Source organism: Rhodamnia argentea, chromosome 8 (assembly GCF_020921035.1).
Source record: "Rhodamnia argentea isolate NSW1041297 chromosome 8, ASM2092103v1, whole genome shotgun sequence".
NCBI classification, from domain to species: domain Eukaryota; kingdom Viridiplantae; phylum Streptophyta; class Magnoliopsida; order Myrtales; family Myrtaceae; genus Rhodamnia; species Rhodamnia argentea.
In genome coordinates, this window is record NC_063157.1 from 5,086,290 (window position 1) to 5,100,386 (window position 14,097).

At 42.3% G+C, this 14,097-nt stretch overlaps 3 protein-coding genes across 8 annotated transcripts; all 3 read right to left on the bottom strand.

The window, feature by feature from the left end:
- Positions 1-29: 29 nt before the first annotated feature.
- Positions 30-5,939, bottom strand: LOC115741366 (ATPase family AAA domain-containing protein FIGL1). 3 transcript variants are annotated; one of them, XM_048283344.1, is made up of 13 exons: positions 5,570-5,939; positions 4,850-4,985; positions 4,294-4,677; positions 3,424-3,656; positions 3,030-3,157; positions 2,789-2,907; positions 2,617-2,709; positions 2,406-2,507; positions 2,069-2,171; positions 997-1,080; positions 804-896; positions 554-681; positions 30-464 (listed from the first exon to the last, which is right to left on the bottom strand). In XM_048283344.1, exons 1-13 carry the CDS (start codon positions 5,833-5,835, stop codon positions 363-365), a joined length of 1,971 nt encoding a protein of 656 aa, XP_048139301.1. In that variant the 5' UTR covers positions 5,836-5,939; the 3' UTR covers positions 30-362. The 3 variants fall into 3 exon arrangements, with proteins under 3 accessions (XP_048139301.1, XP_030531100.2, XP_048139302.1); XM_030675240.2 differs by having other exon boundaries at positions 804-899; positions 5,570-5,936; XM_048283345.1 differs by lacking the exon at positions 4,294-4,677 and having other exon boundaries at positions 804-899; positions 5,570-5,937.
- A 1,053-nt stretch (positions 5,940-6,992) lies between these two features.
- Positions 6,993-9,625, bottom strand: LOC115741259 (SWI/SNF complex component SNF12 homolog). Of its 2 annotated transcripts, none has more exons than XM_030675070.2 (2): positions 7,702-9,625; positions 6,993-7,454 (listed from the first exon to the last, which is right to left on the bottom strand). In XM_030675070.2, exons 1-2 carry the CDS (start codon positions 9,240-9,242, stop codon positions 7,382-7,384), a joined length of 1,614 nt encoding a protein of 537 aa, XP_030530930.1. In that variant the 5' UTR covers positions 9,243-9,625; the 3' UTR covers positions 6,993-7,381. The 2 variants fall into 2 exon arrangements, with proteins under 2 accessions (XP_030530930.1, XP_048139309.1); XM_048283352.1 differs by lacking the exon at positions 6,993-7,454 and adding an exon at positions 7,500-7,587 and having other exon boundaries at positions 7,619-9,625.
- A 1,909-nt stretch (positions 9,626-11,534) lies between these two features.
- On the bottom strand, positions 11,535-14,097 carry LOC115741263 (F-box/kelch-repeat protein At3g27150). Of its 3 annotated transcripts, none has more exons than XM_030675076.2 (2): positions 13,926-14,097; positions 11,535-13,144 (listed from the first exon to the last, which is right to left on the bottom strand). In XM_030675076.2, the coding sequence occupies exon 2, from the start codon at positions 13,109-13,111 to the stop codon at positions 11,792-11,794; it is 1,320 nt and encodes a 439-aa protein (XP_030530936.2). In that variant the 5' UTR covers positions 13,112-13,144; positions 13,926-14,097; the 3' UTR covers positions 11,535-11,791. The 3 variants fall into 3 exon arrangements, with proteins under 3 accessions (XP_030530936.2, XP_030530937.2, XP_048139315.1); XM_030675077.2 differs by lacking the exon at positions 13,926-14,097 and adding an exon at positions 13,710-13,907; XM_048283358.1 differs by lacking the exon at positions 13,926-14,097 and adding an exon at positions 13,449-13,689.

Sequence of the window (14,097 nt, forward strand, 5' to 3'; positions counted from 1 at the left end):
TTTTTTTTTTTTGGACGATGGATGAGGTGTCGCTAGCTGAACGCATGATAGAAAAAATTTGAACAGAGATCGTTCCTCTATCCACTTAGACGCCGATCTATATAGATAGATTAAACCACGCAAGCTTGGGACCTTCTATAATGACTTTTCACCAAACTGTGCATTCTTGACCCGTGTTTTTCTTTTCCCTTTTTGCCAAGCATTCTTTTTCTGGACTTAGCTATGCATGCTTGTGGAAAAGATAATACATGTTAACTACTAAAGAAGGGAATCGCTAACCCTTAGTTCTCCATGGAGTGATGGAAGGATGAAGTCGCTCGTATAATTACAAGCTTCACGCTCAGCGTTGGCAGGAATGACTTCTAAAGCGATAAGCTCCCAAATTGCTTGTTCCATTCCTCATAGATGCCAAGTTCGCTAATGGAAACTGAGGGCCTAACTTCTTGCAATGCGTTCTCAAAGTCCTATATTGATTCAGAAAGTGAGTCAAACTATGCCTCTTACGATGTTGGGCAAGTACTTGTGTGGCAGTGGTAGCTGTGCATGTAGTTACCTGAAGGGTTACTGGACGCATATCCTCCTTTCTCAGCTTCGTGATTTCTATTCCCTGTATGAGTGCCTCTCTCAGGGGACCCATCGATGCATCTTTTGCCAAATTCTTCATGTCCGATCCTGAATACCCTGAGAACTAGTTCTAGGTGTGTAAGGACAAATATCCCAAACAAAACTCGGAAGTTCTCCTGACTCAATGGCATGCAGCAAACAGTTAACTAACTCAGGTTTGGGTTTGTTATAGCTATTACCCTTTGTCAGGTTGCATATGATATTGATATCCTCACTCGAAAGCTTGAAGAGACCATCCTTCTCTAGTAAATTACGTACAATCCAAGCCCTTGCTTCTTTACATGATATAAAAAAAGGCAGTTAACTCCGCCTTACAGTATGTTCAGAAAAAAAAAAAAAAATACAGAAAGCCAACACAAGTATGAGAGGCACCTGATGAAGGGAGGGGAATATAGAGTCTTTTGGTCAGTCGCCTCCGTGCTGCTTCATCAAGTTCTTGAGGTCTGTTAGTTGCTCCTGATTATATAAGAAAAAAGCATATCATCCCAATCCATTTTCAATATATTGTGCAAAAAAGAACTCACAACATCATGTGTAAATATGTCAGAATAGAAGGCTAAGAGCGATTGAACATGAGAAGTGAATTGATGAGGAAGTTGGTAATGCAGTGTGCCTTCACCAAGATCCACTGTAATGTGGAAACCTATTGCCATACTTTAGTATGGTGTATTACTTTCCATTGCATTTATATTTACAACAAAAACTAAATCTCAAAGAGTTTCAAATTTAACATAGAATATCCCGCTTTTTATACCAGCCTCACATAACCTACAGTGTTTTGAGACGAGTAGCATTTTCATTCTACATATCAGAGGGATCCACACTCTAGGAGGCCTCGAGCTAAAGAACAAACTGATTAAGTAACAACTCATTACATAAAGAGTAAACTGAAAAATTCACCAAACTTGTTTTGCACATTCACCATCATCTAAAAAATGACCACTAGCCCCTGCTCTTCGAAGATTTCACTAATTTTTTTTGCTTTTGGAAAGTGAAATTCACTACAGCCGAGGAAGGTAGAAACATTTGGCAATAGTATCAACTATTTAAAACATGGGACTGCCAAACCATGATGCTTGCAAGTTTCAGAATGACAAGCACGAATTTTGTCTATCCTCTACAACCGTGTAATCGATTTAATTGGTTGTTGACATTAATTTGTGGTCTTACTACATACTTCAGACTTCAGTTTTCAAGCAATCCTAATTGAGGCATCCATTTAATTCGCTCATTCCTAAATGTTTGACCTTCCTGATTAGACAATAGCATTTTGCCCCCTCTTATAAATACAACGACAATGCACCAAACCACCTAAGATGGTAAAGCAACGAGCAATCAAATGTAGTTAAATCAAGCCTTCTAAAGCAATTGTGTTTCGGGGAATATACTGTCTTCAAATTCAACAGCAGGCAATTTTAGACTATGTTAAGGGTCTCACTAATACCTATTAGAAGAATTTGCTCACTGCCGCTATCAAAGCCTTCCATTTCGATGAGGAACTGCGTCTTGAGGCGTCTGCTTGATTCATGTTCCCCTTCCGACTTCCGCTGCAACAATTTATAGAGTTCAATGAAGTTCTTGTTTCTGCCACTAACTATAGCAATTAACCTTAATTGCTTGAGCGCATTTTTTACTTCGTGCATAATCAGAGTATCTCAATTTAAAGACATACATAATCTTTCTACCCCGCTCCTATAATCCAGTAAACTCGTGCAAACACCAAAATGAGCATCTATATGATCCCTTCCAGGCTTGTCAAGGGTGATAAGAATACATCTTACCTGAGAAAGAAGAGAGTCTATTTCATCAACAAATATTACAGCAGGCTGGCGACAATGTGCAACTCCAAAAAGCGCGCGTACCAGTTTTTCACCTTCACCAATCTAAAAACACAATAAAAGTTAGAATTCTTATTTTGTAAATGCTTCTTCGCTTCTGGTCTATCATACATGCAAAACAAAGAGTAAAACCAAATCCAGCTAAAAGACATACCCATTTGCTTGTTAATGAACTGGCAGATATGTAAAAGAAAGTTGCTTTTGCCTCTCCAGCTATAGCTTTGCCAATCATTGTTTTCCCTGTGCCCTAAACGGGCAAAGCATTATATACACAATTTCATTACATAAAAGTATCCATCCACCATATAGAATAGTATAATTCATACCGGAGGACCAAACAGAAGAAGACCTCTTCCTGGAGAACGACATCCTTTAAAAATGTCAGGACGTAATAAAGGCCATATGACCATTTCTGTCACACACTTTTTAGCATGCTCCAGTCCCGCTACAAAATTATCCAGCAGTGCGAGCATATTATAACAAATTCACACACTATGAAGTGAAAAAAGGACTCAAATCTGTTTTTCTCATTTCTCGTAAAGACAGGAATGTTACATCTCATATTACCTATATCGTCCCAGCGAACATTAGGATCCCGATCCATAATCTCATTACTAATATGTTCAATGAGACGAGGTTCTAAGTTCCTCAATTTTTCTGGAAGCTCTCCATCAGGACCACAGAGCATTTCCAAGCTGTATAATGCAATAGAATGCAATAGGAGATTACTATCATGCAATAGAAAGAACAAGGCTGCTAAAACTTTTTGATCCTTGAGCTAGGAAAATCAGAGATGACAGAGTGTTTCTTCAAAAACCAACCAGTTGATCACAGTTCTCTACAAAGAACACACGTGTGGCAAGCGTACTTTATGAATGAAAAAGTTAAAGATACTTATAAATGGCTAGGAGTGGCACTGTGTGCTATTAACCTACAAATTACAACCTATTTATGAACTTACCATCTCTTTGTGGAGTCATCTATTCCATCATCAGACTTTCCTGCAACTCGTGAAGTCATATTTCCCATGCTATTTCCATTGGATCTGATGGGGGGAATAAAATTACCCCGAACACCACGCCTTATGGAACCATACGATCTCCCTCCATAGCCCCTACCAATGGAATCACTTTGGGGAGACAGAGAAGCACTAGGTGATCCTGCCAAACCATGCCTTCGCCTTGCCTCCATTTCCTATAGGCCAAAAAGCTTATGTAACGGGTGGCTCCATGTGACCACACATACAGAAGACTACTTAATCCATTACCCACAATTAGCGAAAGAAGTTTTGTGGCCAAACCTGATAAACTTGTCACACCTTTTGTCATTATAAAACTTTGAACACACAGTTACATTCTTGATCTAAATAGCCAATTTTTATCTGGCTGCATAGAACAAAATCCAAACTGTTTCATGCCTCAAGTAGCATGAAATAAAATTTTGATTAAAACTCTTTCCAGCTACATCATGTCCATCATAAAAATAGGCATCCACAGGGTATAATATGTTAATGTGAAAGGACTTCACATACAATAGGCAAAGTCCCACTGAAAATAACTTAAGGAAAGTGATAACAATTTTTCTCTTTTAGAATTTTTTTCCACCAGCGCTTGTCGCAAGGAAGATTAAGCATTACAAGCATAATCATTTCATAGGATGGTTCCATCTCATAAAATAATGTGTGGAGCTATGCCTGACATCATTTTCACAATAAATGAAATGCATTCCTTCCAAATAAGAAAATAATCCTGTCTGTAGTAGATAAAGAAGAAAAAAATAATAGTTCGACAGGCTAACTATCTTACTAAAAGAGAAACAAACAGGAAGATACCAATTTGGCTCTTGCAGTCACAAATCCATTGCCAGCCACATCACCATTAGATTCTTCATCATTGGATGGCGACTTCCCAAAATCATTCCCAGGGTTACTTATTTCCATGTGAACACGCTTTGCCCCAAAAGCATTATCGTGAGATCTCTCTTCTTCGACCTTTGGAAATGGCGAAAGAATAGTAGTCTTGGAATGGCTGCAAATAGGATGGGGCTTATCTAAAATGACACAATCCTCAGAGTTATTACTCCTGGAAGTCAGAGAATTCTTGCAGGGGATGGTGCTCTGTCTAATAAGGTTGTTTCCATACAAAGATGCCAACTTTGCTTGTTTCAGAATTTTGGCTGTCTTATCTAACTTGTCCTTCCTATCAAACTGGTCATCCTGAGAGGAAGAACAAATTTTATTAGACATGATTGATCTTCATCATTGAGTGTATTAGCAACATTTTCATCATGTAGGGATTAAGCACGGTTATCTTTAATTTCCAAAGTTTGTAAAGATAACAAAATGAGAGGACACGCACACCGGAATAACGTACATCATCGTTTCATACCATTTGTTTCGAATCTCCATTGGAATGCTGAAGAAGAGCACGAAAGTATGCTGACTGTTTTAATTTCTCCATGTCAATGCCACCCTTCGAGCCAAAAACACTACCAGGAGCTCTGTCTGCCAATTGAAATGCTCGGCTGAAGGTAGACAATCCATCACGAAGAGTACAGAACAGACAAGTAGTGAGCATTTATTAAATTACACCATCCTTCCAAAGTATTAGAAATTTGACAGTTTTCCAGTGCCATTGCTTTCCTCACTACTAGAAAACGAACTTTGATCGGGGTGATGTCCAACCTTCACAAACCATCCGAATGACTAGGGGCTGAAGTGGAAGTGAATTTGTGCTTTATAGCGAGCATAGCTTTTACTTAAATATTCCACCAGAATAGTGAAAGACATCGGAATGTAGAATCAGATTTAGGTTCTATAAAAGCTCAAACAGTCAACACAGGAAATAGATTATACAGTGAATTTATCTTCTGTGCAATCAAGTAAACTAATCCAGGTCAATTAGCTCCACGTCCTTTTGACAACGAGCAATCAAGCGCTGTCCAACGCCTTTCAAATCAAGCCTCATTTCCGCTTCATAACTATGTTCCAAGGCTGATTTAGACTCTAACCTAAAGATTGACGAACGGAAAACACATTGCACGTCGGAAGTGTAAACATCTACAACAAACGATCTAGAGAGAGAGAGAGAGATAGAGAAAGAGGCTACCGATCGGAGTCAGGAGTGAGGGCCCGGCGAGCGGCGTCGAGCTTCGCAGAGGCCTCGCGGCGGATAGGGCGGATGAAGGCGGCGTCCACATCAGTTTGAGTCTGGGAGTCGAGGAAGCCAAGGAGGCGGAGCGAGAGGATCTGAGCGGTGGAGAAGTCGCGGCGGTCCAGAGCGAGGTCGGCGCCGAAGAGGAGAGAGTGGAGGCGGTTCAGCTTCTCGTCCACTTCCTTCCTCCAGCACGCATTCGTCTCCTCGGATTTCGCCATTCTCGAGCTTCTCCGGCGAGAGCGAGCGCGAGAGCGAGAGAGGGAGGGAGGAGTTTGTTTTTGGTGGCGGTGGAGATGGTCCGCTTTTAGTTTTAGCTCTCTCTTTCCCGCCATCTTTCTTGTGGGCTTGATTGGGCTTTTGAATTTCTCAATCTCAACATTAGATGGGCCTTGCAAGGTAAGGGCCTCTTTTCTTTTGCTCGTATAGATTTTTCTTTTTCTTTTTTTTACCTTTTTGGTCAAATCTTGCTGCATAAGATTAGGATTTCATCGGCAGACCTTATCAATGAGCAGACCTAAACGAGCAAAACTAATGTACCGAGCCTGAAAGTACTTCCCTAAGCCGCTCGTGATTAAGAAAAGAAAATATTAACCCATATTCAAAGAAGATCCGGGCCTCGGCGAGCGAAGTGAGTCTCGACAAGATCTATGTGAGACAAAATAGTCGAACCCGTGAACACAAACCAACCAATCACATTTCTATGGGCGATGAACATAGGGCAAAATGACATGGACCAGCCTCAAGCCTACCATACCATGCCAGTAATACATCAAATCTAGACTACCGTTTTCCTCATTTGACGATTCGATGCCTGCCAGGGCTATGACACTTGATCAGGTGGCCACAGCACGCGCTGCGATACACCAGACACCTGATGTCAGTAAGGAACAGATCAGGTGGATATGCATTCCTTTGGATGACCTATGAAAACTGGCTGATGTCAACTTTGAGGCATCTTCCCTCACGCCACACTTGCTTTTGCTGCTTTACTACATAGAGCACTTCCACAGATCACTTTGTATCGTCAACTACCAGACTATATCGGGAAATCTACAGCTCTCCAGGGCTCGGATCCTCGAAGATCGGCAATAGTTGAATTACAAATAAACAAATCTCAATCGTTCATCTAAAATCATTAAGTGGTTGAGCCACCACCGAACATATTGCATTCATCCAACAATGTATACTGGAATGCCAGATTAAAAAGAGTGCTGCATTTCCCTGTCCACAGGTTGAGCCGACACCAGGACAAGGCAGTCTCGTTCTTTATTCCAGCATCTCACCCACGCAATGAATTCTATTCACTGCAATGAAACCAAAACATCGGCCCCTTAAAAGAAAAGACATCAGTAACCACCACCATTTGACCATGAAGTTATCGAATGCTTACTAATTATCGAAACCTGAACAGCATCTCGGCCATACAGCATTCAGAATCAATTGTATAACAGTTTAACTTAGCAACATGGCGCCATTATCCTTTCACAGCAACAGAGGAGGGTACAGCAGCAGGCACACAACTATTTACAATAGGCATTGCCTTTTTAAATAAATTGTTCCACATCCAAGAGTTTCTATCACTGAAATTATATTAAACTCCATATTGCAGGAGCTCATGGCTGTGATTCCCATCAGCTATAAAAGCCAAAGCTACGCCACCAGGCCTCCTACCTCAAGTAGTCAACAACATGCATGATTGTAGGTGCCGAGCAAAAAGAATCCATGGTTCGCAAAGTGGCCCACCCAAAACCTCCCAAACCATAGTTAAGTGCTTGGAGGAGCATCACTTCCAGTTGCTGGTTTGCGATTCAAGTACCGAATAACAGCATCTTCCACCCTATAATAATAAAAAAACAGTCATAATTCACCTTCAAAAAGCATTTAGTCCAGAGGGCATGTTTTGCACACTTAAGCAGAAACTCAAATCAGAGACATGACCACATCATAACCAGGTTTAATGGTTCGCTGTGTAGCCAAAGTGAAAGTTCTCAGGTTCCATAAAGCAGGATGATATTTTAAGAGTAGAAAAAGTCCCAAAAGCATAGAGTAAGAAATGCCCAAATTCATAGAGATGATGTGAATACCAAGGCTGATTGAAGAAATCAGATCGACGCTCCTTTTCAGCACTACGACTAGCTTCTCCAGAAAGTAGCTTTAGATCTTTGCTTTGGGATTCAATGAGTGCATTAATAAATTCCACAGGAGATTGACTAAAGCCAAGGAAAAATGCCCGTCTCTTCCGGTGCTCGTGAATTTTTCGTATTGCGGAATATATTGCCTCATCACAGGCATCAATCTCTTTGTTCTTCTCCACATTCGCCAACAGCACAGACAACTCCCTCTGGATGGGAATGGGTACATCAACCAGCACATCATAGCATGCAGTTCCAGCTGGACTATTTCCGGAAAGCTTAATTTTGTGCTCCAAATGTATTGGCTGCGGTGAAGATAAATGATTGGAGATCTTCTGAGAAACCATAGTAAATTTCATCTTCTCTTCCCCAAACACTTTCTGAAGAGGCGGGTCACAGTTAAAAAATGAAGGATCACTTGGGTTCTGCAATTTTCTGGCCTTCACATAATGCCAGATTGCAGTAATAATTCTTGGTCTAGTCTCAACTTCGATGCCAAGAACTTCCACCAAAGCTGGCGACAGCTTGAATTTCTCTGGTACATAGTTCATTTCCAACCGAATAGGCACCGTAAATTCTTTATCCCCTTTCCGCTTCACCTCGAATCCCTCTTGAGGAGCAGAAGATCTAGAGTTCTCCCAAACAATCACAGGGTTTTCAGGATAAAGTCGCTGGTCCAAAGAAATGGTTACTCTCTTGAAGAAAGATGAAAACTTTGGGTATAAAGGGTTCGATTTCTGAACTACTCCAGGCTGATCAGGATCCACCCCTTCCTCCAAGATCCTCCCGATTATCTTAAGGGTCCAAGTAGGTGGCTCAACATTTGGCTTCTGAGGTATCGTGCGAATCTGGTTGGCAAATGTATTGAAGACATATATCCTAAGTGTTTTCTGAATGCATGGAGGGTTCTTCAGGGCTTCCTGTATGTCAGTCTTCTTTCTTGCGAGAGCAGCATCAACGCGAGACTCAAACTCAAGGAGCTGCGTGTACAATGCGGACTCAGGAAGAATTGCTGCCACTCTGTCTTGCAGCTGCTTCTCGGGGACCTTCTGCTTCTTCTTGCGAGCAGCTGAAGCAAGCTCCATTTGTTTCAATGGCGAAATCATGGTGTTCATAGGGACTCCAGGAGGTCGCATTGGGGGTTTTTGAGGTAGACGCTTCGCGCTGCCACTTCCAGGCGTGGACATGGAGGGTGAAGATGAACCCAGATTCCCAAGGCTTCCCATTTGACTGAGAGAAGCTTGCAGCTGCGCTTGGAACTGGGGGTTCACCGCTTGCATTTGAGCTTGCGCATGAGCCTGCGCTTTCGCCTGTGCATGCGCGATGGCTTGCGCTTGCGACAGCTGAAACTGTGCTTGAAACCCGGGCCCACCTTGACTCTGTGCTTGCGCGAACGCAGGGTTTGTCGGCATAGCCGAATTCAAAATCGCAGCATTCCCAAAAGGTGATGAAGAAGGCGGAAGGTTTCTAGACGGGTTGCTATTGTTATTCATGGACGTCACCTAGTACCCACCAATGAAATTACTTCACCAAGATGAACACGCTCCACAGAAACCTAGTATCGACTATACACAGGCCCTAAGCCCCCCCATACAAGAATCTCGGATAGTTCAGGATACAGATCCCAAAGTTTCCCCCAAAAAAAAAAAAAGAAAAAAACGCCAGTAGTCAAAACAGCTCCTTCGTCATAAACAAGCGTTAACTTGACCAAAAAATGGGAAAACCCTAAACCCTAGACTCGAAGTTCGCCACACCTCCGAACAAGAAATTGATCTCACGCTTAGGATTAACTGTCAAGACAAATGTAAAAGTACCATGAAATGGAGGGGAAACAACAACAGGTTCGCGATATGTTTCCTACAGAAAATGGGAAATTGGAATTGAGGACGGGAAGTGCCAAATTCTTGGCGAATCAAGCAAGCAAGTAAGCGACTTATAGAGAAGCACCTTACGTGATCAAGGGTAGTGATCGAGCTTTCAGATCTGTTTCAGCTTCGCTTTCGCTTGAAGATGGTTAGAGAGAGACCGAGCTAAATCAGCTCCTTTCGGCCCTTCTCTCTCTACTTGCAGGATTGTGCCGAGTAGGTCAAAATCAAAATGGGGATGCGATCCGGATCCAATATGACCGGCCCGATCTTATCTCGGGTCGGCTAGGATGTAAATGGACCAGGCCGGTTACGATTCCATGAGAGATGTTACCCAGTCTGTAGTGCTTAATTTGATTTGAACTGATGGACATTCGGGTCTCAATCTTCCAACGAATAAATTATTACTCCCAAAAAACAATTATTGTCGCGTTATTACGCAGTCAATTAAATTGAAAATTTAATTAACAGATGAATAGGCACACATTTAAGTAACACACGGTACGTATGCTAGAATTTGGTTCGATCCGATTCAACCGATTTCAATTTTTTCACTGCTCATAACGCTTGGACAAACCTTAGACCTATCAACCCGAACTATTCTATCTTTAGCCAACTCGAACCCAATCATTTCAAACTACTTATTCGCTTAGTTGGCATTTTTCAATTAGACAATTTCGTTCAACACCAAGAATTTTATGGGACTGCGCCTGTTCCGAGGCCAACGTTTTTTGTAATGGGAGAACCCACTTGGGCTGCGTTTGGTCCTCGGGATTTCTGGTCGGGATAGGATTGGATATGATAGGATAAGAAATCTAGGGATTTGGCCATATCTCATCCATCATTTGGTGAACTACGGATTTAAAGTCGGATATTCTCATATCCTATCCTATCCCGCATTTGGTATAAACCGTATATCAATATAAATGACATATATGCCCTACGTGATACTCATGAAATATTCCGATCTTATTACTATAAAAATAATGTTCTCATACAAAAAAAAAACTTGAAAATATACACATTTTATTAGATTTTCAAACCTCTTTGCAAAAGAAATAAATAAAATGAAAATAGAAACAAATGAGACAAGAAAGTTAGCTTTTATATGACGGATAAGAGAAATCCTATCCGACCTTATCCTACCCCCTCCCCTAGGATTTTTTTATCCAAGTTATATCCCCCTATATCCGACATTATACTATCCGGGACACCTACCAAACACGGGATAGGATAAAACATATCCTATCATGAGTTTTATACGGACGACCAAACGCAGCCTTGAAGTTATGACAGGAGTTCGGTTCTAACACAAAAAACATCTAAATTTGTTCGACACCTCAAGAATGACCTACTCAGGATGCGTTTATCATACTCAACAGACAAGCCTAGACCCATAGACCCATAAGAACGAGGCATTGCTTATTGAACCTAGTGTACGCATGCCAGTTCGATAACCCGTTCGTGTTCGAGACTTTTGCTTGATCGGGATCGAATTAAATGAGTTTACAGAACGAGAGCTTTATTCATCTGTTAAGGTTGTCTCTTCTCTGCTGAACCTTGTGCCCTTTGTCCCCAAAACAGGGAATCTGCTACTCAAATAGGTCTCTGAGGAAATATCAAATCTTCAATGTCCGAACATATAGTCAACAAAGAACATGTATTCAGGAAGCATCCTGTCCTCTCATTGCAGACTAGTTTCTCAAGCAGAGCATAGTTGATTCCGAGCGCCGGAGCGAATCCTACTACACAGGATACAACCTAAGCAACATGCGAAAAGCTAGAACTTTTCTGCTGCCCGTCTCGAAGAAAAGATGAACTGAAAATCTTGTGCAACTTACCCGAGATCCAGCAACAACTGGAGCTCTCCTTTCAGGCATGAAAAGTTTTTTATTACAAGTTCAGCAAGATAGCACACCATGATAGAAACACTTGCCCTTGATTTAGAAAGACACAGGGGAGGCGCTTGAAATAATCATCAAGTTTGGAGATAGAATGGCATAAGAAAGATTACAGCCAAGTCAGGCAATTAACCCAACTGTGATAATGCAAGTTGAATATGACAGCCATCTTCTTGGGACAAGCTATGTGTATGTATGGTTTAGTGAGACCAGCTACACGGACTGCAAAGATAGCGAATTATTCAGGTGCTCATGGCACGAGTCACCGGTCAAACTTCAAGCCATCATAACGCAACAATTCAGGATAAAGTGACTGGAACTGTTCTTGGCACAACCATGAGGCGTCCACTGCAGTTCCTCGGTGTCTGGATCGGGGCAGCAAGTGAAGATGGTCATGCCATGGCTGGAGTAGGAAGCCGAGGATGCGCCTATCACGAGCAACTCGCTGCCCAGAGATTTGAACGCGATGCCCCATCCTCCGTTGAAATCAGCTCTTATAGGAACTGGCCCCAGCCTCTTCCAAGAGTTGCTGCTCTTGATATACACCTTCAGCTCGTTCGACGAAGTCTCGAGAGTGTAGAGCTCGTTGTTCACAACGGCAAGGAGGGGTGGAGAGTGGACGGTTGAGACGGGCATGTCTTTCAACATGCCGGGGATGATTTCCCACTTGTTTTGGCTCTCGTCGAAAGCTTCCGCACAAGTGAGGTTCTTTTCCTCCTCATTCTTGCCTCCAATCACAAAGAATTTATTGTCCATGTAACAACCAGAACACATCTTCCTCCTTTGATGCATCACAGGAAGCCGATCCCACGACTTAGTCTGGGGATCATACTTCTCAGCAGAATTAAGAACTTCCTTTTTGCTGCCTATACCAATCCCACCGGCTACAAAAGCATAGTTACCACAAGTGGCGGAAGCGAACAAGCACCTCGGGTTCTTCATGGAGTCACCCTTGAACCACTTATTTTCAGTCAATTCGTATCTATAAATCACAAGGCCATCAATCTCTTTGCCCGAAACCATCAGGTGAGTACCTGCACAAAGTGTTTCCTTGTCTCCGGCAGAGAAGCATGAGTCAGAGGGCAAAATAGGAAGATTCCGGCAAGATTCAGAGTGCGGATCAAATGCCCACCAACTAGTTTCCCCGCTCGCCAACATAAACACAGCCGGTTCTTTAAATCCAATCTCCCTCCTGATTTTGAATATCTCTCCGCTCTTAATTAAAGATAAGAATCGCTTGCAGACGGTGGAAAATTTCCAGTATAAAGATCTAGGCACCCTAGCCAGTATCAAGGCCTCTAACTCATCACTGAGTGATGGAGTGTAATCTGCATCCTGAGGTTCCGCAACTGAGGAACTACCAATCCTGCTAGAACTATAAGATGACCGTTTCTCCGATTTCCTTTGAGTCTCACAACACCCCGATTTTGCCAGTGGGCATTGCAGAGAATTGACCCAAGAAGCACCACAAAAGTGCAACTCGAGCACAGGGTCTTTTATGCGTCCGTCAATGTCCACGGTCACTTCTTCTTCACGATCTGAACCCTCCATGTTAGCTCTTTCTTCTTCACCATCCAGGTCCTTTCCTTTCGACATAGGCCGAGATTAACTTGAAATGCTCCAAGCCTTCTGCAAAATTTTAAACTGAATGATTACAGCTAACCCATCGAAAAGGGCACATCATGATTCACTCGGCATATCTACCAGAAAGACGGTGATCATTACCGTAAGGCCACCCAATTATTACACTACGAAGCTTGTTCAACGATTTATAACAAAGACACGCAGACAGAAAGAACACAAGGACAGCACATACGATGAACCGAGACGACGGGAAATTAACCTCCTTCATGTAATTGGTCCTAAAAAGGGATAGTACATGACAGAGCAAATATTTCATGGGTGAAAACTCCCCAACAGATTAACTTCTCACCTGCCAAACACTGATGACAACCAGAACTTTTAACAAAAACATAGCGAAAAAACATGCATATGCCAAGCGCTGAGCATCAGGATTTAGGACACAATCATATTACACCAAGCAAAGAGTGGGATTATCAAAACTAAGGAACTGAGGCATGTCACATCATAGTACAGGCATAAACCCAGAAGACATCAAAGATTTTTCAGCTCTCAAATCACGCAGAGTTCCAAGAAACATCCCCTTCAAGTGCAAACATTTCAAGAAAGTTACCAATATGGAGCACAGACGCCCCACCCCACTACCCTCAGCCAAGAACGATATGAACTTTCTTACACACAACACCCCAACTCAAGACTCCAATATAATAAGATGTCCGAACGGGAAGCCGAAACCGAAATCAAAAATGGGTCAAAGTGGAAACGCATGCAAAGCAGTAAATACGACCGAGGGAGGGGGAGGGATGAACCAGTCAAAGGGAAGACGCTCCTGAGAAGAAGGAGTCAAGTCAAACGAAGTTTTGAGTGCAGTTTGGACTGAGATGAGTAAAGAAGGGGAACGGTTACAGAGGAAGCAAACGAAGGGAAAACTGAGAGGGATCATCGGGCATCTGTTGGTATTGGCAAAACCCAAAAGAGCAAAAGAAGGCCTTGAATTTGGA